This window comes from Corvus hawaiiensis, chromosome 9 (assembly GCF_020740725.1).
Source record: "Corvus hawaiiensis isolate bCorHaw1 chromosome 9, bCorHaw1.pri.cur, whole genome shotgun sequence".
Classification (NCBI taxonomy): domain Eukaryota; kingdom Metazoa; phylum Chordata; class Aves; order Passeriformes; family Corvidae; genus Corvus; species Corvus hawaiiensis.
In genome coordinates this window covers 7,916,356-7,937,690 of record NC_063221.1, presented here as the reverse complement: position 1 = coordinate 7,937,690, position 21,335 = coordinate 7,916,356, and the positions used below count along the sequence as shown (strand labels likewise).

General features: G+C 54.4%; 2 protein-coding genes across 3 annotated transcripts; both read right to left on the bottom strand.

The window, feature by feature from the left end:
* Positions 1 to 6,815: 6,815 nt before the first annotated feature.
* METTL13 (methyltransferase 13, eEF1A lysine and N-terminal methyltransferase) lies at positions 6,816 to 13,876 on the bottom strand. Of its 2 annotated transcripts, XM_048313284.1 has the most exons (8): positions 13,674 to 13,875; positions 10,874 to 11,621; positions 9,996 to 10,195; positions 9,217 to 9,412; positions 8,845 to 8,988; positions 8,442 to 8,651; positions 7,949 to 8,080; positions 6,816 to 7,486 (listed from the first exon to the last, which is right to left on the bottom strand). In XM_048313284.1, exons 1-8 carry the CDS (start codon positions 13,824 to 13,826, stop codon positions 7,212 to 7,214), a joined length of 2,058 nt encoding a protein of 685 aa, XP_048169241.1. In that variant the 5' UTR covers positions 13,827 to 13,875; the 3' UTR covers positions 6,816 to 7,211. The 2 variants fall into 2 exon arrangements, with proteins under 2 accessions (XP_048169241.1, XP_048169242.1); XM_048313285.1 differs by lacking the exons at positions 6,816 to 7,486; positions 7,949 to 8,080 and adding an exon at positions 8,176 to 8,309 and having other exon boundaries at positions 13,674 to 13,876.
* Positions 13,877 to 14,307: 431 nt separating this feature from the next.
* On the bottom strand, positions 14,308 to 18,432 carry ITPA (inosine triphosphatase). The gene is made up of 8 exons (XM_048312952.1): positions 18,322 to 18,432; positions 18,160 to 18,217; positions 18,011 to 18,075; positions 17,270 to 17,343; positions 16,269 to 16,300; positions 15,506 to 15,621; positions 14,897 to 14,973; positions 14,308 to 14,608 (listed from the first exon to the last, which is right to left on the bottom strand). The coding sequence occupies exons 1-8, from the start codon at positions 18,382 to 18,384 to the stop codon at positions 14,488 to 14,490; spliced, it is 606 nt and encodes a 201-aa protein (XP_048168909.1). The 5' UTR covers positions 18,385 to 18,432; the 3' UTR covers positions 14,308 to 14,487.
* Positions 18,433 to 21,335: the final 2,903 nt, after the last annotated feature.

Genomic DNA, 21,335 nt, shown 5'->3' with positions numbered 1-21,335 from the left:
CTCCGCCCGCCGCCGCTGACAGGTAACGGCCGGCGCACTGCGCATGCGCCCCTCCCTCCCCGGGCCTGGGGGCGGGGCCTCCGCGGGAGGCCACGCCCCCTCCCGTGCGGGTCCCGGTGCGGTCCCGGTGTGGTCCCGGTGTGGATCCCACGGTTGTCCGAAAATCCGTTCTTCCCCCCGGGGTGCCAGAGGCCAGCCCACACACTGAGTCGAGGGGTTTGATGTTTTTATAGTTCTGTGCAGAAAGGGGGCTGGGTGGCAAATCCACAAAGCCAGCACGACGACTATCAAAAGTTTTCACTTTTTGTGGATTTTAACAAGCCAAGGCATTAATGTTTATTGGCTACAAGTTATCTAGTTTGCTTATTAATTAGTATTCTATCTTCTGTTGGCTAATGATCCTCTTGCTTCCAATGCTAATTAGTCAGCATGCTCAGTCTTTCTCTTTAGTCAGTGGGTTTTTTGGGTCGGTGATCTGTGAGTCAGTGGTCACAATTTGCCCCTGCCAGAATTACATCTTGCCCAGTCAGAGCTGATTTCAGCACAGTTGCTCAGTTGTTTTTTATTAGTTTCTTCCTTATCTTAGGGGTTCTGCCAAATGTCCGTGTGGCCCCTAAATTCTGCATTCTTTGTGTCCACTATCAGTGGTACACCCTTCTTCCCAAGCTTTGGTAACCTCCCCCTAGGTCAGAGATAACTGAAACATGCCAAGCCCTAAACCTTAACAAGGCAATCCTGCCGACAAGTAATCTGTCTTTCTGATTACTGGACAGCCCTCAGAGCTTGCTTGTTAGGGACTGTTTTTTCACAGATTGCCCAGAGAGAGTGTGGAGTCTCCCTCACTGGAGATATCCCAGAACCGGCTGGATACAGTCCTATGCCTGTGCTCTGGGATGACCCTGCTTGAACTGGGAGGTGGAACCAGATGACCCACTGTGCTCCCTTACAACCTGACCCATTCTGTGATTCTGTTCCTGCCCAAGGACAAGGCGACCTCGGTGCTGGGACACTTGGACATGGGAGCACGGTTCACCCAGCTCCATGTACCAACCATGAGACCACCATGCTGCCCCTCTCCACTGAGAGCCCCAATCCCAACTGGCCACCCATCCTGCTGGTGAAAAGGGCTGTGGTAATGCTCAGCCACAGGCAGGAGTGCTGCCAGGGTCAGACACATTCACTGGAGCTGTGTCAGGGCAGGCTGGAGAAGCCGGGTCCGGCAGGGCTGGCAGCAGGTGGATGGCTCAGGAACAGACTGGGAAGCAACATCAAGGTCCAAGCCACGTCACTGCAGTGTGTTCAATTAAAAATGCACACTGAGGCTGAGCTAAAAGCTCAGGCACACAACAGAGATGAGATTTATCTGTGATTACTGGCAGCAGTCACATCATGCAAATATCCAAAACACAGGCTTTGGAGTCCTGCAGTGATAAAAGTTATCCTCTCTATTAAACCAGACACTGGCCTCACTCAGCGTGAAAAGCAAAACAAAAGGGAACTGTGAACATCCCGCAGGCTGACGGAGACTAACGATCTGGAGGATTATCAAAACTTCTTGGCCAGAGCTCTCCATAAGTGTAAAAAATTACTCTCTACAACAGGCCGACTTATAACTCTGGAAACAAATAACAGTTTTTAATCAGCATAACGCAGAGACGGCTTCTCCTCGCCACCGCAGTTAGATCACAGCCTCTGGGAAAAGCCTTGCCATCATTTCTGTCTAGTTGGGGGCCTGGGAGTTATTGACATAATCATGCCAATTAGCAGCATGATTATTTCTTTCCCCGCTCCTGGATGAGCAGGCTATGCCAGGAGGCACTAGAGTAGCTGCCTGGCCTTCCTCCAGTTCATAGGTTTCTATGGAGGCTGGAAGTTGGGAAGAACAGTATCGCATCGTCTGAGTGTCAGAGCACTTTGTGCTGCCCCCATGAAATAATTAAGATCCGTAGAAGAGCAGCCTGGCCATAGGATTGCATCTCCACAGGAGACAAATGAAGATTGAGAAAGGTGCGACGCCTGGGGAGCAGCACTATGCATACCTTCAAATTGATAACCCAGGGAAATGTCCTTTCTGCAAGGTCTTTAAATTACAGCTTTGTCTGCTTCCATGATTAAAATAAAATAAATTAGGGAAACAACTAAGATTAGGAAAAATTTGAATTATTCCCCCAAGTCTGGGAAGTTTCCAAACCAAACTTTTTTGCCTGGTGAAGCAGAGTTAAAGCCATTAAGTGCCTACATTCACCCTACAACTCTATCACTTACAAAAATCCACTCTCCCCCCTCCCAAAAAAAAAAGCCACAAGAAGCCAAGTATAGATTTCCCACCTTCTGGGAAAAGCACAAACAATTTCATTATGGATGCTTGTGTTATCATGAGAGATTTTTCTTGTTTTTCCAACAACTCCTAGAGAGCAGGGAAGGAGAGAGGAGAGGCACCTGAACATATCTTCAGGTCTCTGCTTTTCCTGACTGACTTCTCTGGGCAGCTTGTTCCAAACCCCCATGCAGAGCCCAGCCTGGCTTTCTGAATTTGCCAAGCTTCAGAGTGGCTAAATTAAAGGAAACACTGGTACTACTAGCAAAGACCATTGCAAAGCTTCTTGTAACAAATAACCCTGAAATACAAGACCCAAACCGAGTCAGGGGGCCATGCAAGAAATTGATTTTTGGGGGGAGCAGTAGGTGCAATCCCTAGGAGCACAGAGTTGCACTGCTCACTGGTTAACCAGCTAAACACAAACTGGTTTTATCCTGTGCCACAATATTTATAATTTCCTTTTGCCATGTGCCAGGCTCAGCAAGGAAAAAAAACCTCTGCCAAGCACCTTTCCAGGCATGGCAGCAAGGGTGCCCTGCTCCCCAAGGTGACATGCCGACTACTCCAGCAGTGTGGTCTGATGTCACATGTCAGCAGCTCCAGCACAGCCTGCCTAGGGCCTCCAGTTGAAGCCTCCAGTGCATTTCAGATCAAGGCTACAGACAGCAAGTTTGTCCTGCCGTGACTTTCAGAAAAATATATGGCAAAAATAGCCTGGCTTCAGGGTGCAGCTCTGGCATATGAACCCACAAACTCATGCACAGACACTTCTCCCTAACCAGGCAGTGTGACGTTAAAACCGAGACCATTTGGATCAGGTCCCCAGGCTGCTTCATAAATACAGACCAGTGCAACTCCCTTCATGAGGAATGAGGTATGAAGCACCCGAGTGGAGACTTGCAGATGCCTGCAGTGAAGAGCCAGTCATGCTCCCCTGCCACGAGAGCAGTGAGCAGGAGCCTGGGGCGAGCAGAGCACAGGCGAGGCTGCATCCTCTCCCCTAAGAAGAGGCAGGGTCCTTCACACTTGCTCTTCTCTCCAGGGACCTTCCTCACCTCCTTCTTGCTTCAGACACAAACCCAGAGTTTTTGCACAGCTTTTCAGGCAGTGATGAGCACAGAGCAGGAGGAGGTGTGGGCAAGGAGCCCGTGCAAGGGGGAGCTCCCAGGTTCTCGGCAGCACTTGGATGTGCGGTGGAGCTGCACGAAGGTGCCAGTCAGCATTATGCCTGTGTATCTGCCAGGAGGAGAGCTCAGACCTTGAAGCTGCAAAGGATGGAATTTAAGCCCGTGAAAAGAAAGCCAGAGTGGCTCCAGAGCTGTGATTAGAGTAGTGGCTGCAGCATTTCTCTCTCTAAAGAGGAAGTGCTTTCTGCCTTCCCCCCACAGCCTGGGGCACTGCTGACTCACTCATCGCAGGACAGTGACAACCCAATCCCTGTCCTATCTCTCCTCTCCTGCCCTGTGACCTCCAGCTGCATTCTTTAGTCGGGTGCATCCAGTTGCAGGGTAGAAAAAGGGCACCATGCTGCATTGCAGCCTACGGAGATGTTTCCCTGCAGCCCTGAGCACCCCAGGAAAGAGCTGTACTCCCTCACTGCAGCCTGGCAGCATGCCTGCTTCCTTGGTCACAAAGCCAGACAAGCCAAGCGCTTCCCCAAGGGAAAATTTCATGGACAAAACACTTCCCATGTGCTTCTAACCTCTGGGAGGTGGCTGTTGCAGCCGTTGTGCTGGACCATGCCATGCCTGGACTGCAGCAGCATCCCCAGGCAGTGAGGCCAAGGCTCTTCCCAGCTGAAGGGAATCAGCCTCAGTTCCCAGTCCCTGCAGCTTTTATTACCACAAAATCTCTCCCAGCTGCTTGATGTACTTTCAGCTGGTGACAGTACATCCCTTATCCACCTCCACCCTCTTCCTGAGAGGGAACTGAAGTGTCATTCTCTTCTCTTCTGCAGAGCAGGGACCTGGGCTGTGACACCATATGGGGTGTATGTATCGCACCCCATCAGTGCCTTATAGTGTCACCATCCTGCCAGCTGCCTGCCCACAGCCACCCTGGCCCAAGGAACCTCTCTGCATCCTTCCACCCAAGATCAGGAAACCCAGGGCTGACCCACCAACTCCCAGTGTCTCATTCACTGGAGTGGCAGCCGGACACGGATGTGATGCTTTGAGAAGGACTGGGACTGGACCAGACCAAAGCATCTGCAGCTGGCTACAGCCTCACACCTGAGCCGTGTGATGAGTTACACACGCACCTCTTTTTGTGATGGGAAATCCAGAAAGGAAAAAGTCAACATCTCTGTGCCAGTGGAGGTTGCTAAGTGACGGCAGAGTTTGTTTCTATCCCGCCACTGACAGCGTGCCTACGCTGCAAAGGAAGGAAGTGAGGAGTAAGGGGTATAAACATGAGTATATTGCCAAAACACTCAACAGAATCACAGTTGCTAAACATATACATTAGCTGCATGTTTTGGCTGCCAGCAGAGAAATATTTACTACATTGTCAATTACTCCAGCCTTGGAGTATTTTACCTGCAGAGGAGGATTTTGAGTTTTTGCAGCACTCATGAATTTCCCAGTTTTCCAGCTGAAATTCAGTTCCAGACCAAAGTTGTCAGGCTATCAGTAGCTGCAAGAACAGCTGCAATGAACTGAGATTTCATCCTTACATTGTTTCTAATAGATGGCTTTTGTTTTTCCACCAGGATGTGGCGTTATGCAGCATTTTGGAAGCACAACAGAAAGGCAGGACTGGACAAGGGAGGGATGAAGGCAGCCTTTGTATGAGCTCCTGGGGAAGAAAGGAGATGGTTTCTGTAAAAGAAAGGGCACACACACACACACACACACACACAAACCTATATCATTGGAATTATGTTGAGAATTGCAAACTAAGTTAAAAATAGAGTAAATGCAGCACTGCTGATAGAGTTGAGAAATTTGCCATTGCTAAGCTGGGTGGATAATAGATATCTTTCAAAACAGTGTGCATCACAGAGGAGCTTTAGAAACTAACTGCATGGGGGCAGGCATACTTCCACCCTGCTCCAGCTTCAGCCTGTCTCTCCCCTGAGCTGTCCTGAACACACAACAGGAGGAGAACACACTGGAGGAGTGACTGGGTGGTGAGTGACATACACAGGGCACCTACCTAGGCTGCCAGTCTTTATCTGAGGCAGGGAGCAGGCCAGCCCTGCTCTCCTGTGCCTGGGAACCATCAAAAGCACTTATTAAAAAAAGCATCTGCTCCCTCTGCGTAGACACGGGTAGCCCAGGGAGAAAGTAGGGCACTGATTTGTCCCTCTGTGTGAAGTGGAATAAGGTAGGGAGCATCAAAGAACGGATCTTAACAGAGCAGTTCCCCAAGTAGAGCCTGCTGGCAAATTAAAATGAAAATATAGCCCCAGTTGCTGATCAGAGGGAGGTGCTTGCTGGCACCTGCACTGGTGCAGTGGCCATGGTCCCCACCGCTGCAGGGGTTGAGAGCCTTTGGGGTGTCCTTTCCACAGCCCCATGGAGCTGGGAAACTCTCAGGCTCACACACCCTCTCACTTACTTTCTAAGTGGCAGAGGTTTTCCCACAGAGGGAGGAGACCTGGGTTGTTACAAGTAAGGAGAGGCCAATGAGGGGCAGCCTGAGACCCTGGTTGAGACAGAGTGTGTGAGCTGCAGAGCTGGGAGATGGCTCCAGCAGCGATGCCCAGACACAGATCCCTCCTGGGATCATCTCCTGGTGTGTTGTTACCTCCCTGGGCTGTGGAAAGGTGGCTGGGGAGGGTTTGCTTTGGGAAGCAGCTGTCAGAAACACGTCCTCACTCAGGCTGCCAGCGGCAGAACGGAGCATGCAGTGAGGGTGCAGGAGTAGTGGCAAAGCATCAGTTTGTCACCTTGCTGTCTGCAAGCTGGTCACTTTGGTACCATGTCTCAGACTCATTTTGGTACCAGCTGTTGCAGGCGAGAAAGACAAGCCCCCAAAAATAGGGTCTGATGAATGAGAACCAGCAGGTCAGCTGTCTGTAAGCAGCCAGGACACACAGGGCAGCTCTTCAGGTAAACCCTGTAAGGAGGCACCAGGCTCTGAAACCCTTCAAAATGAGCTGTCTGGGCAGGATTGAGGTGCTATAGGGACACCCCAATGGGTATTTTCTGGCTGCCCTTTCATCCTGCAGGAAGGCTGACCTGCACCAGCTGGGTGAGTGGGTTGGTATGGCCAGGAGCCTGAGCTCAGGGCTGGGTCCCTGCTGGCCCTGGGGGAGAAGAGTTCAGAGGTCGAGGGTTACCGGTTTCAGTTCAGTGGAGATAGCTGGAAAGATTCAGAAGAGGGGAAACATAGTGGGATCCAGTTTGGGGAGGATGAGTGGTGAGGAGGCAGTGGGGTTCAAGGTGCAGCTGCCTGCTCCCAGGACATGCCTTTGAAGTGAGGAGGTGACCGTACTTTTTCCAGGGGTGCGGGTGCTTCAGAAATGAGCCTCAGCAAAGAACTACAGGCCTCAGAGCACCCCATAGCACTTTATTCTCACAGCTCGCAGCCCACCCACACACATCCACAACCAGCCTTGGAGCAGGGAAGGAGAGTCGAAGGGATGTTTTTCCAAAAGTGGGAAAGCAATGAGGACAAAGCCAAACCCACAGTCCTGCCAGTCCCACAGCACCTTCCTCCCCCCTACCAGCTCTGCCCCTCGGGCTGTAGAGTCCTCTGTGGTGCTGGGCCCCTTCCTCAGGAGCCACGCTGCAGGAAGCACCTTCCCGTGCCAGTCCCATCCTTCTGGCAGGCCCAGACCAGCACTGGCCCCCCACAGGGCAGCAGTCCCAGCCACGGGCACCCCATTGTGGGGCCACAGCCCCCACAGGAGGACCACTGTGTTGAAGCAGCATCAGAGTCCCCCTCAGAGGATGTGGATGGCCTGCAGCATGTCTGCCAGCACGTACGAGCTGTCCCAGGGCCGCCCAGGCTGCCGTAGGGCCCCCTCCAGTGCCCGGGCACGTGCCCCCAGCTCTGTGGGGTCGCGTCGGCCCTCAGGGCTGGGCTGGCAGAACAGGATCTCATTGACCTCCCCTTCGATGCGGCGCATGTAGAGAAGAGGGAAGACGTCCCTGAGGGTGGCCAGGACAGACTCCTTCAGCTGGGCATCGCGGCACACCAAGTTGAGCACGAAGACTCCTGCAGCAGGGCGAGAGGGAAGGGAATTGAACCAGCCCACATACACCACCCTGCTCCCTGCAGGAACACAGCTGGATCAGTGCCACCCTGGTGCAAATGTCTCCCTCATGGCAGCACGAGGAGTACCGGCACTTCTCTGGTGCCCCTGGCCCTGCTCCACATCCCTGCTGCTGCACAGGTTGTGGGAGGCCACAAGATCTGTTCTCAGGTATCTCCTACAACTTCTGCTTCCAGGAAACTCTGTTGGCCCCCCGGGATGTCTCAGCCTGCCCGACCCAGCAGCGTTGCAGGCCACCCACTCCATCCTGCTGTCACAATGACCACTGAAACACCCAGGAGAAGTGGATGCCATGCAGCAATCCTGGCTGTGGCCACTATTCTCCAGGATGAGAAACACAGCCCCAACTCCACACAGAACTGGTCAGCCTGGCCATGGGGACATGGCCGGATCTCCCCTCCTACCTTCTGGCTTGAGGATGTTTCTAACTTTCTGCAGGAAGGGCTTTTCCACAAAGGCTGGGGGCGGGCAGCTCATCCCCACTGTGAGGTCTTTGCTGTCCACATCAAACATGACGGCATGGTACTGGGCTGATGCTGCAGGAGGAAGCACAGACAGCTGTTATCCTATGGGACAGAGGTGAGCCACACACGTGGTGGGAAGGCAACAAATGGGATGGTTAAGACATCCCTTCTGCCATGTTATGGGTGTCTTCTCTGCTGGGGTTTCTCTTTACAAGCCCTTGGTGCTGTGGGAGGCAACAAATCTAAAGTCCTCTACACAGGTTGGCAAGGACAGGCTGTGAGCTGCAGAGACCTGGTGAGGCTGGAGATTGTGACACATGGCAGGAGATAGGCAGGAAGAGGAATCAGGTGGTGACAACAGCCCAGGACTCTGCTCCCAGCGTGTCACCCACTGGGCTCAATGGGCCACCCGGGATGCTCTGTGAGATGGTACCTTCAGCTGCCAGGTTGGCCACGTAGTCCAGACCATCAGAGATGTGCACTTGCATCCGGTCACCCTGGGAGAAGTCGAACCAGTGCGTGGCCACTTCCAGCATGGAGGGGTCGATCTCCACCACGGCCACGTGGGCCTGAGAGAAGTAATCATGGACAAAGAGGGGCAGGCTGCCCCCGCCGAGCCCCACCACCAGCACTGCCAGCTCTCCTGCCAACCAAGAGTACCCAGTGAGCTACCAGGATGCCATAATCCCACTGCTTGTCCCACCCACCATCCCCAAACCACATTTGGAATGGTGCACGGGGCACCTTGGCTGAAAGAGCCTTCCCCCAAGGGGCTGTGACATGGGGACACACATGCACCTGCCCCCAGCACAGCCTCCCACTGCCAGCCTCGTCACCTGGGAGGGCGTCGGGGCCCCCCAGCAGGCAGAGCCCCGCAACCATGGCCTTGTGGTGCTCACAGCACAGATAGCTCTTGTCGATGGCTCCAGGTGGCTCAGTGGGGCTGGGTTTCTTCTTGTCCTTCCTCCGCTTCTTCTGGCCTGAATGACACAAGACTTCAGCCGGTAAGGCAAGGTAGGAGATGGAGTTGCTTTCTGTGGACTAGTCACCCCCAGCCCTGTCCTGCCCATGGTGTAAAAACACTCCCGGAGCTGCTCTGGGACAAGACAGGCAGGTCCCAGCGGGACTTCTACCTTCCTCCTGTATTGCTCTCACTTTCTGTCACCCCAAAAAATCAACCCCTGCCTTTTCCCAGCTGCCCCACATACCTTGGAGAGGTGTGGGAGCCAGGAGCCGAGCCTCTGACTGCACCACGTTCCTGTTGCGGAGGAAGACAAGGCGGCGGAAGTAACAGCTGCCATCTCCCTTCACGTCCTCCACGACGTACTCCCCGCTCAGGGGGCTGGTGTCACAGTGCTGCACCGTCCGCACCCCAATGTCCCCTCCCACAGACAGGAAGGGCACCTGCAGGGAGGGCAGGGGCTGCTATGAAGGAGGAAAGGCTACAGGAACAGAGCGTGACATTCTCACTGTCCTGACTATGGCTACAGAGCCAGGACACAGCAGACACAACAAAGGAGCTGTGGGATGCCACAGGAGAGCTGGGGATCTGCACTAGCTTTACTCCCAATGCAGGGAATACAGGGAGCAAACACATCAAGATTTTTTGCAAGAGCTCAAGTGTGTAGAGTTGGAGCAGGAAGGAGACAGATGGAACAGAAGTTAAAGCAAGGATAAAGAAGGGGCTGGATACTCTCAAGGTTCCAGGATCTCTGCTTTTCTTGGGATTCTGGGTTTTGGAGGGCAAGGACTTCATACTGAATCCTGCCACACAAGCACCTCAAATCCTGCCTCCAAGCAAAGGCAGACAGCTGGAGGGAAAACTGAGAGAAGCTGCACCTGAGGCCCATCCCCTCCCCACCAGGGCATCCAGCTCACACCTTGCAGCTTGGTCTCCCTTGGAGAAGAGGGTTTCCCTGCTGGCAGAGAGCCAGCCTGGCCCCAGTTTTGGGAAGCCTGGCCAGGGTGCTGGGCAGTGGGGGCTCACCTGCTGCCGGGCAGGGAGGCCTGGCGGGGCCAGCTCCATCACCTTCCCCGACAGCTCCGCCTGGATGCCGGCCATGCCCTCGTAGTGCTGCTCCCTGTGCAGGGCCACCGTGAGCAGGCGCCTGAAGCCCGCGCTGGCCGCCAGCTGCCTCCGCCCTTCCTCCGTCCCAAAGAGCCACTCGGTTTCTCTGCCCTGTGGGACTGCAGAAGGGGCTGCCATCAGCCTGGGCTGCTCCTGGCCCTCGAGTCTCCAAGGGAGGAGCCACAGGGAATGACGAGACATCTCAGGGATGTTTGACTAGAGCTGTGCACTGCAACCACCAAGAGAGCCAGGATCTCCCCTGTTTTGGGCAGGCTCATGCAGGAAGCTGGAAAAACCACATCTCATTAGAATGGGGTGTCCAAGAGGCTCCTGACTTGTCTCCAGCCCCTAAGCCCCAGCTTTGCAGGCATGCTGGGAGGGAACAGTGCTGCTGGCAGAGGCCGATACATTTCTGTGAGGTGCAAGCACAAACCCAAGTGCAGCCCAGCAGTCTGGCCCTGCAAGCCAGGACACCCACCCAGAGCAGCGATGCCTTTCCAGCTGCAATGTGCTAAGTTGGCTGTCACCAGCATCAAGGCAGGAATTGCCACCTTGGAGGTGGGGCAGGCAGTGTCCCTCTGCGGGGAGATGCAGCCAACAAGCTCTGGGCCAGATCTCTGCATCGCCAGGCAAACACATACCCCACCACAAAGCCAGGACTAAAACATCAACCAAACCCTGCACAGGTGGGTTATTTCCCTCTCCAGCCCCAAATACAACAGACCCTGAAGGGCTGGCTCTTTTGCAGCTCCTGGCCAGGGCACAACCTCACTGCAGCCCAGACAGGCTGTACTCACTGATGAAGATGGCAAAGTGATTGTCTCGGGAAGGTTTCACCAAGGGGCTGTCGACCACATGCAGCGTGTAGCGAGGCTTCCCGCTCTCTTTGTCACACAGATCCAAGGAAACCTGTTCCCTGCAGGGGGTTTTGCTTATCTGGCTGCAGAGCAGGGCATAATGCTGCCTGTCCTTCACTGCTGCCACCAGCTGCTCCACACTCTCCATCCGCATCGGCTTGTCCTGCTCCTCAGGACAGATCTCCAGGATCTGTGGTGCCGAGCCAGGGATCTTCCTGAACTTTGTCATGACATACACAAAGACCGGTAGGACAAACTGCTGCTTGTCTCCACTGCTGGCCACCTGATGGACACGCACGACCCAGCCTTCCTGGGAGAAGTATTCCACAGCTTTCTTCAGCACGTGGGCTTGAGCCAAGGAGACGCAGAGGTAGCGCCCTCCTACCTGCAGGACCCGGCTGATCTCAGCAAACATCTGGTCCACCTTGGCTATAGCAGCCTCCTCTTCATCAGTGAGGAGGGCATCCAGTGTGCCTTTGTCCAGGACCACTTGGAAATGGGCATCAGGGAAGTCCATCTGGAGCATGTCCATCAGCAGGTAGCTCATCTTTGGCCTTGTGCTCCCACTGCGCTCCTGCATCTGGCGGATCACGGCATCGCTGATGTCGATGTTGATGATGTCGTCGCACATTCCCACATCGTACATCTGCTCACTCAGCTCCGAGTTCCCACAGCCCACCACGAGGACCTGAGGAGTGGCACAAGAGCAGTGTGATGGTGAGAACACCCTGGAAACACCCCCCAAAGCATTTTATGAGTAAATACCAGACATGTCTAGGAGCCCTCTGTGAAAACTATACCCACAGGGCCTGCAAACCCAGTCTCTGGGGCCCAAGACAACATCTCCATAGAGGTAAGTCCCATGGACACAGAAGTGATGTATCTGCTTGTCATAGGTTAGCAAGCATAGTCCCGGAAGGGACGTCCTTGCTAAGGGGTGCTTACAGTTTCCTCTGGGAACTGATAGAGCCTATCAGCTGGCCAGTTTGAATATGGACAATTCTCTAAGCCACTTAAAGTTGTGATCACCTCTGTGATCCACATTTAAGAATAGGCAAACTCCCCCTCCAAGCTCTCTCTCGTTTCCGGCGCTGGCACAGGTGGCTGCAGGGCCCGAGCAGGGCCCAGTGGGCCCGGCCAGGCCCTGCTTGGGCCAGGCCGGGCCGGGCCACGGCCATCCTGGAGCCGATGGACCTGTTCCAGCCGTGGAACCCCCCCCACTGCCTTGCCGTGGGCAGCCGGAGCGGCTCGGCTCTCCCCCCTCTCCACTGCGATAAGAAAAATTCAACATTCCAGCTGCAAAGCTGCAAGGCCGAGGTGAGATTAACCCTTTTTATTGCTGTGAAGAGCTGAAAACCTGAGGGAAGAGAGAGAGGAGATGCTTAAAGCTGAAATTCTGTTGTGAAGCTATGATATATCAGAGTACCCGTTGTAATTTCATGAAGACATGGGGGGTGGAGTGTTCAACTCGTAAGCAAAAGCACCTGTGCTGAGATAGGCAGATGCTGACGCAGCTGTAATTTCATGAGAAGTTTGGACAGGGAGAGATGAACCAGATGAGGACTTTTGCTCCAAATGGGAAAGGAGAAAACCTCAGTTCCTAGAGATGCTCCCAGAGATAGTCCTAAAGATGAAGATGAGGAAGACCCTTTGCTCCCAGGGAAGGAGAAGGGCCTCTGTTTCTGTTTCTGAACGGCTCAACCTTAAAATTGTACCCCAAAAAACTTCGAGTGGACCCTCGAAAGCAGTTGTGGGAAAAGCTGCAAGTCGGGGGAAAGGACTCACACGCAGGCAGAGAGACTCCTCTTCCTAAATGGACTGAACGATATTTGGAAGTGGGCGGCTGTCTCGTTGTGATAATGTTTTCATAGCATGAGCAAGAAGAGACTTCTCTTTCTAAATGGACTGAACAAGGTTATCATGGCAGTGGTAAACAGACTGAACATCTTAAGGGTTGTCTTTGAACATTGTCAGTGGGAGAAGGGAGGAAGGTGGGGGGAGGAGGAGAGTTCTGAAGGTGGTATAATTTTTTTTTCTTCTTTTAGGTCTGTTAATAAACTTCTTTATATTCTTTCAAGTTTGGTGCCTGTTTTGCATTTCTCCTAATTCTTATCTCACAGCAGATAAACAGTAATGAGTATTTTGGACCAAACCACTACACTGCTGCATGTCTTTTGGGGATGAACTGGGTGTTTTAACCCCCAGAGGTCCCCAACTTGTAGGTCCCTCCTGTCCTCTTGCTATGGCACACTGCTATGACTCACATTGTGTCTGCACGGTGGCAGCTTATAGTGGGACACAGCAGCACAGAACTCACACACAGAATCACACTGAATCAATTTGGTTGGAAAAGATCTCTGAGATCATTGAGTCAAACTTATGACCAAACACCTTGTGAACCACACCATGGCACCAAGTGCCACATCCAGTCTTTCCTTAAACACTTCCAGGGACGGTGCCTCCACCACCTCTCCAGGCAGTCCATTCCAATGTCTAAGCACCCTTACTGTGAAAAAATTCTTTCTACTGTGCAACCTAAACTTCCCCTAACGCAGCTTAAGACTGTGTTCTCTCATCCTGCCGCTGGTCGCCTGGGAGATGAGGCCGACCCCCACCTGGCTACAACCTCCGTTCAGGTAGCTGTAGACAGCGATAAGGTCACCCGAAAGCTCGACGCGCAGGAGGAGCCCAGAGGCAACGCGTCCCAGGCACACAGCGCTAGCTACCAGCCGGGGCTCACCTTGTCGCGCGGTCGCACATACTTGTGCAGGACGGGGCAGAGCTCCGGGAAGGCCCCGTACCACTCGAAGGGGCGCTGCCCGCGCTGGCGGAAGAAGCGATCCCAGTAGCGGGCGGAGCCGAACTCGCCGGGGCTGCGGGGCAGCAGCTCCATGGCCGGCCGGGCCGGTCCCGCCCCACGTGTCCCCCGCGCTGACCGCTTCCGGCTGCGCGGCGCGCGCGGGGCGATGCACCCGCCTCCATTGGCTGCCGCTCCCCATTGGCTGTCTCTGCCCCGGCCGCTCCCCATTGGCTGTCTCTGCCCCGGCCGCTCCCCATTGGCTGTCTCTCCCCCGGCCGCTCCCCATTGGCTGTCTCTGCCCCGGCCGCTCCCCATTGGCTGTCTCTGCCCCGGCCGCTCCCCATTGGCTGTCTCTGCCCCGGCCGCTCCCCATTGGCCGGCGGCTCCGAGCGCCCCCGCTCGGTCGCGGTGCCCAGGAGCACCCGACACTCGGCTCTAGGACTTCTGGCAGGAAGGGCGGCAGGGACTGCCCGGGCCGGAGCCGCCCCTGAGGCACAAACGCGCAGCTTCAACAGCCCAGCTGGGCTCTGCGGCACTACCGAAGCAACAAAAAGAGCGGTGAACGAGGTAGCGGTGGGTTCAAAAGGAGCAGCTTTAATGGCATCCCGCAGCGGAGGGAAGCTCTGCCGGGGCTGCGTGTGACATGGACAATACCTGCGTTGGCAGGGGGGTTGGACTAGGTGATCTCCAGAGGTCCTTTCCAACCCCAGTAATTCGGTGGTTGTGTGAACAAGGCGTGCCCACAGCTCGGGCGCTAGCTGGGGCCGGGGTGGGGCTCTGTCGAGTCGCTCTGAAGAAAGAAGGTGGAGAGCTCGCTCAGCGCCCTGTACCGGTGTGAGATGGAGTTCTTCACTGCCTTAGGCAGTTCAGCGTAGCTGCAGGGGAGAGAAACCACAAGTCTCAGTAGCAGAGACACTACAGCACATCCCCCGAGCACCAAGAGCTCCGGCTCTGCCCTCCCTGCTTGGCTCACTGGGGCACCTGCAGTGACACAGTGGCACAGCTAACAGCCCCCATCCTAATCCAGGTGCTCCCTGTAACACACCTCATTCAGATCCAGGAGGATGTTTCTCCCTGATGCCCTTCCTCATAAGCAAGTTCCTCTTGACACCCTTGACCAAGGTTTGCCTTACATAAAGAGCTGTAGGTAAAATACCACTTACGTCTGGTTGTAGCCATCCGGCTGAAAGCAGGGATCCCAGCCAAAATCCCGAGGGCCTCTGGGCTCCACTATCAGCCCCTGCCATGAGAAAGCAAAAAAGACCCTTAAGCTGTGGTTTCACAGCACTTCCCTTGCACTCACATTTCAAGCATGGACTGAGGACACCGAGACATGCAGCCATAGCTCACACTGCAGCCACCACAGGCTCTGCATGGTGCTGTCCCCCTTCCCAGCTCCTCCCCAGGATGTGACCAAAATTAGCAGCTCCAAATTCACACTGCCCTATGTTGACAGTGCTTTGACCTCTCCAAATAACAGAGCTAACAACAGTACTTGAATACAGTCCTGTCAGAGGGAGATGGGGGCTGAAGAGACCGAGGTAACATGCAGAGTTCAGTAAGTACCACTGCGCAAAGGGCTGCACCCTCAGCACCCACCTCCCACCAGCTGCGCTCTTCCTAAGCCTGTTCCCAACACAGAGAAGCTCCAAGGGCATCCAGCGACCCAGAGGCCACCAAAATTGTCCTCAGCAGAGCCAGTGCTGCTATGAAATTCACATTGCAGCCCTCCTCCCTCAGCACGTTGCCTTCCCCAGGCACACACCACCTACATGGGTCTGGCCTTTGAAGAGCCTCACTGGCTCCTCCGGGTTCCCGCTACTGAAGGCGAAGGTGCAGAGTGCATAGGCAGACTTGTCTTCAAAGCCAGCCAGCAGCTTGTACAGGCCTGAGGGACACAGAAAGGATCCTGGAGTTATTGCTGCTCCCTGGGAATGCAACACACCCACCTCGGCACGGATGGATGGAGAGAGCACTCCACATTGCATTCCCAACCACCACAGGAGGTGACAAAGCTCAGGCACCAGGATGTTCTTGGCAGATTCCCTGCTGTGACTGAAGCCAGAGCCTCAGATCTCATCTCACAGCGGGAGCTGCAGAGCCCTGGGAGAGGAAACAACCGAGCATGTAGCACCAGGGAGGACTAAAGCCCAGAGTGATTAATGTGATTAATGCTCATGTTAATGAGATCGGCACAGGATTTGCAGTCACACTCTGAACTGCGGGATCAAGGCAGTCACTGCACATCAGGGGAGGGGAGCATTAGTGGAGAGCGGCTAACACTGAAGCCATAGGGAACAGGAGGTCTTCCAGGTCCCACTGAGGACAAACAAGATGCTCCCATGAGCCCTGCCAGCAGCCTGTAGAGGCAGGAGCCTGGGAATCCAGGGATGAAGCTGCTGAGTAAAACAACATCCTGGGAAGGAGGGCACAGAACAGGCTCAAGGAACCTGTTGGTTCCCCCAGCACGGGCAGGGAGCCACTTCAGGGGCAAAGTTGTGCATTACACACAGAGCAGTAACACGAGGGCAGTACCTTCTGGCTTGAGTTTCTCCAGGAACCATTTTCTGAAAAGGAAGGAGAGAGGGAAGATTAATTTTTGCTATTATCTCTCAGAAATACAGGCATCTTTGAGACAATGTTGCCTGTATTTTCATAGGTCTTTGAATCCCTCTTCAGTGTGTGGTCAGATGACCTTGTTCTGAACTATGTACAAGAAAGGACAGACTTAGTTAGCTCTTAAGCTGAAGGGGACACAGTGGGGTATTTAACTTACTGCAGTCCTGGGGCCCATATAAATAACACAGTTCTCACTCCTGAACACTGACTTGCCAAAATACATCTCTCAACACAAATTGTTCGCTTTTTACACTGAGTTGTGGTGCTGACTTGGTCACAGCCCCATGCCTGCCAGAGTTCAAGAACTGTTTGGACAACACTCTCAGGCACTCTCAGGACTCTTGGGGCTGTCCTGGGCAGGGCTAGGATTTGGACTTGATGATACTTGTGGCTGCTTCCAGCTCAGGATATTCCATGATTCTATTCTGTAATATAAAGCTTTTATGTCTGCTTAGTGTAGCAGAGATAGTTTGGAAGAATTAATCACACTTGAAGTTAATTCCAGGAGATGAGGCAATATTTTACTAGAGGAGTTCCACTGTAATGTAATAACTTAGTTATCTTCTGGATTAAAGATGTCCCCATGAGAACCTATGGGGCACTCATCCCAGAGTCCTGCTGAAAGCCTTTTATTACACAGAGCGTGCTGTGTGGACAGGTTCCCAAGCTGCCAGAACAGGCACCATAGATTGGGAGCCAGACCCAACAATCCAGGTCTGTCTCTTCTATCCTGCTCCGTGACTTACGTCAGGACTCAAGGAGTTCAGTCCAGCCGCTGGGGTGCAGGATGAAGATCAGGGCCACAGACCAGCAATCACCTCCCTGACCCTACTGCTCCTGGAGTGTGGTGCCCACCCTGCCTGCCTGTGCTCCTAACTCTGGCACACGAAAGGGGAAACAACTTCCCTCCTACTTACATGTAGGGTCCTGGCAGGCCCCCCAGGGCATTGAAGCACAAGCAGGTGTCCTCTACTATAACAGGTCCCTGAACCTACAGTGAAAGCCCAAGAGAAGGAAAACATTTGACCTAAAGGAAGGTACTGCCTCCAAACCCATCCCCTTGCTCTATCCTGTCCTCACATTTCCACTTGACCTCAAGTGCAATCTTCACCTCAAAGGCAACCCACACCAGACAGACACAATCAAACCCAAGCTCTCCCCAGGCAGGCCAGAGAGGCTGAGCAACAGTAGGGAAGGTTTCATATGGAGGAAAACGAGCAGCGCTGAACACTCCTTGCCCTCCTGGAGGACAGGACCAGCAGGACAAGGAGAGGGAAAGCCTGTGTCCCAGAGGCACGCCTGCATTTTTCTCAAAAAAGAACTTGGTACTTTTAGGACACCCATCCCAGAGACAGCTCTGGAATGTTCAGTAGACAGAAAATTCTTTGTCCTGCAGCCACCGGGGCTGAACTGAAGGATCTTCCACGACTTCCTATTGCTCGAGGGACACAGCAGCAGGACTACCAAAGCTCGGTGTCATCAGCGAGAATTCACCATCATCCGGCATAAACCAGAACAGCCGGATGATGGAAATGCAGCGAGGCCAGGTCAGGCTGGATGTGTCCCTGGCTTTCCTCGGGGTCGGTCTGGATGCCTCAGTCTCCCTGTCTGGGTCCCTCCACACCCATCTCGCCGGGAAAAGGGAGAGAGTGAATGACCTGCCGGGCGGCTTCACGGCACTTCTGCACGGAGATCTCATCTGGATCCCCCTGGTACTCGGGCACTGCGGACAGAGGGATCGGTGCTGAGCAGACGGGCCGGGACGGGAGGAGCCGCCGCATCCTCCCGGGCCCCGCCAATAACTTACGGTCAATTTTCTTCGCCACCAGCGTGTAGGGAGAGGAGTCCCCGAGGATCTGCGTGACCTGCGCAGGGAGAAGGGAGTGAAAAGTGAGGGAGAAGCAAGCAAGGGAGGGAGGGAGGGAGGGAAGCAAACGCGCTTGCCAGGTCCCGGTCCCGCCGCCCTCACCTCCTCCAGCTTCTTGGCGTTGCCTGTCACGAACACGACGGTCCGCCGGGCCGGCGCCGCCATGCTGTCCGCGCTCGCGGCGCCTGCCCGCCCAGTCGCCAATCAGGGCCCGCGGCGACACCGCGCCCCCCACCGCTCGATCAATGGGGAGCGCGCCCGCCCCGCAGCGTCCAGCCAATGGGGAGGGCGTCCGCCTGCGCCAGAGAGGCGGGAACTGCCAGCCCTCGCCGGACGGTCTCGCGAGAGGCGCGTGGAGGGCGGGGCGGGGCGGGGCGGGTCGCCTTGGTAACCGGCGCTCCTCATGGCCCTGGCCCTTGTTTACAGCCCCGGCCTTTGGGTCCCGCTCTGTTTTCCCTGAAGTAGAAGCAGACGTAGTTGGGGAATCGGGCAGGGGATTATGCTCCAAGCTCTACTGCTGTTCACCCCCCGACCTCTGGGGCATCTCTGCGCTGTCATCAGGTTTCCTGTGTCGGAGCGATCAAATTCCATCGTTGTTGGTTTGCTGCTCGTGCTGCCTCTCACAGCCAGAGCTGTCCCTTGGGAAGGTCTGCGCTCAGGATAACCGCAGCACTGAATGACTCAAGCCCCAAACTGATCAACACCTAATTCTAGCACCTCAGGGCACCGCACTGATGGCTGTGGTTGTGGCAGCTTTCCCTGCCCTGAATCTTGGGTAAATGCAGGACCAGCTGGCGGCTGTAGCAAAAACTCCAGACCTCGAGTCAAGAGTTCTGTCCGTGGGGCCGGTGTGGAGCCCTAGAGGAACAGGTCAGTGCAGTCCAGGGCTGGTGGGGAGCAGGGCCCTCTGAAGGAGCAGCAGCAGGGTCCCAGGAGCTCTCCCACCGTGGTACCTAGGCCCCTCCTTACTGCCAGACCCTGCCAAAGCTCCTGCTTTGCAAGGGTACTCCTCAGGAGGGACTTCTTTCCCTCTGGCCTGCCCAGCTGACGGAGCCAGGAGGCCTCTACCCACCTGTGCCGCATCTCTGCATCCCCCCTTCCCTCAGGCATGGGGACCCCGGGGTCACACCATGGGGTCACACCATGGGGTCACACCAGCAATCCCAGGAGGAGGAATGATCCACTATAGCCAGAAGATGCCATTCCATGTACAAAAGCAGTCGTGTGGAAAACAGCAGCTGATGGTCTGTCCTCTGCACAATGCAGGAATGGGTAAAACAGACCCAAAGCTTGGGTGAAGGAGTTGTTTTTGTTGTAGAATCTCCTTCATAACATCTCCTAAGTGAAAACCAATCCCCAAGCATGCAGACACTGCTGGAAACAACACTCATTTCTGCTGACTGCAGTTCTCCCTGCCACCAGTCCAGGGTGGGACAGCACAGGCTGCAATATGAAACCACAGTATCAAAGGAATATATGGAGGAGTGCTCTCTACCATCCCAAGACCAGACACTCCTAATGGTCTTTCCAGCCTTGGGGGGAGAAAAAAAAAGTCTATAAAAGTTGCTTAGTAAATTCTTTTACTGCAAAGTTTCTGACCAGGACTGTTGGTTTGCTGCTGGTGCTGCCTCTCACAGCCAGAGCAGTCCCTTGGGAAGTCTGTGCTCAGGACACTGAATGACTCGAACCTAAAACTGACAAACACCCAATTCTGGCAACTCAGTGCACTGATGGCTGTGGTTGTGGAAGCTTTCCTTGCCCTGCATCCTGGGTACAACCATTTCCACCCTAACCTCATGGGAATGCTGCAAAATCCCTCCATCAAAGTTGAGGAATTCCAGCTTTCCCAGGGTAAGAGCTTGCTGCCTATGCTCAGCTGCCTGGGGTGGGCTTGGCCCAGACTTCGTCCTGCCACCACCCACTTGCCAAAGCCAGGCTTTGCCTCCAGCAAGCAACTTAAAAACTGCTTCTCTTGCTCAGACCTGGTGCTGGCAGGGATCTGAGGTCCTCACATACTCCTGTGGCACCAAGCTCCTGCTGTGGGTGGCAGCAGCAGCAGCGGCAAGACTGGGCTGGGAGAGAAAGGCAGAGGCACTGGCAGGGCTCTCCAGCACGAGGAGTGAATTAACTCACTTTCCAATTGGCAGGACACAGTACCAAACAGCTCAGCGAGACCTGCAGTCCCCCTGAGACAGACACAGTCCCTCTTCATCCACCTTCTTGATCCCTTGCAGGTAGAGAGTAGCCAAAGGCACAGGCAGGATGACTTTTGTCCCTTCCACTGAGTGTATGATGTTAAAAACAGCCTATACTTGAAGAGGAAAGATCCAGCTTGGCTTTCTGATTCCCACCCGGAGAGATCAGGTCTCCAGAGGGGAAAAGCCCTATTTATATTCCAGCTGGGCAAGGGAGCTTGTAATCACATTCAGCCCTCCAGCCTGCTGTGCTCACTCCTAATCCCCTTCTCTGCATGGGGCAGCACTCAGGTGGAAACAAGGTCCTGGGGACAGGGTCAGAAGAGGAAGCTGGGACATGGCACTGGAAATTCTCTGGGGCACCATTTCCCCTCTCCAGTATTGTTTTGAACATGTGCTTAGCAGGATAACGCTTCTCTCATCAGAAAAAACCAAAAAGAGAACCAGAAGAGCTTGACTCAGCTAAAGCACCAGGCTCAGGGCTGGAAAGAAGAAGGGTCCCAAAAATAAAAGGCTGACAGAAATGCCACCAGCACTTGAGAGCAAGGCTGGAAACAGCCAAAACACCGCAGTCCCACTGATGGACAGAGGAGCTCAGTTCCCGTTCATCCCAGCACAGGGGTCCCTACAGTTCCCTGAGCACCCCAGCAACCGTGTCTGGGAATAATCCCCACCCCACTGCATCACAAGGTAGCAAAATTGGCTGGCATTCAGGACCACAATCACCACATCATGGTGAAGGGCTCTAAATATGAAGTGGGCTTGTTCACTGTGGACGGGTCTCAGGAGAATTGTTCTCCTGCTGTGTCTTTATATAATCATCCTACTTACTGTGTTTTATACACACTTCTTACTTTTGGTTAAGAAAACACAGAAACAGGGACTCCCAGCCTTGGAGAGCCCTGAATGTCCTGAAAACTT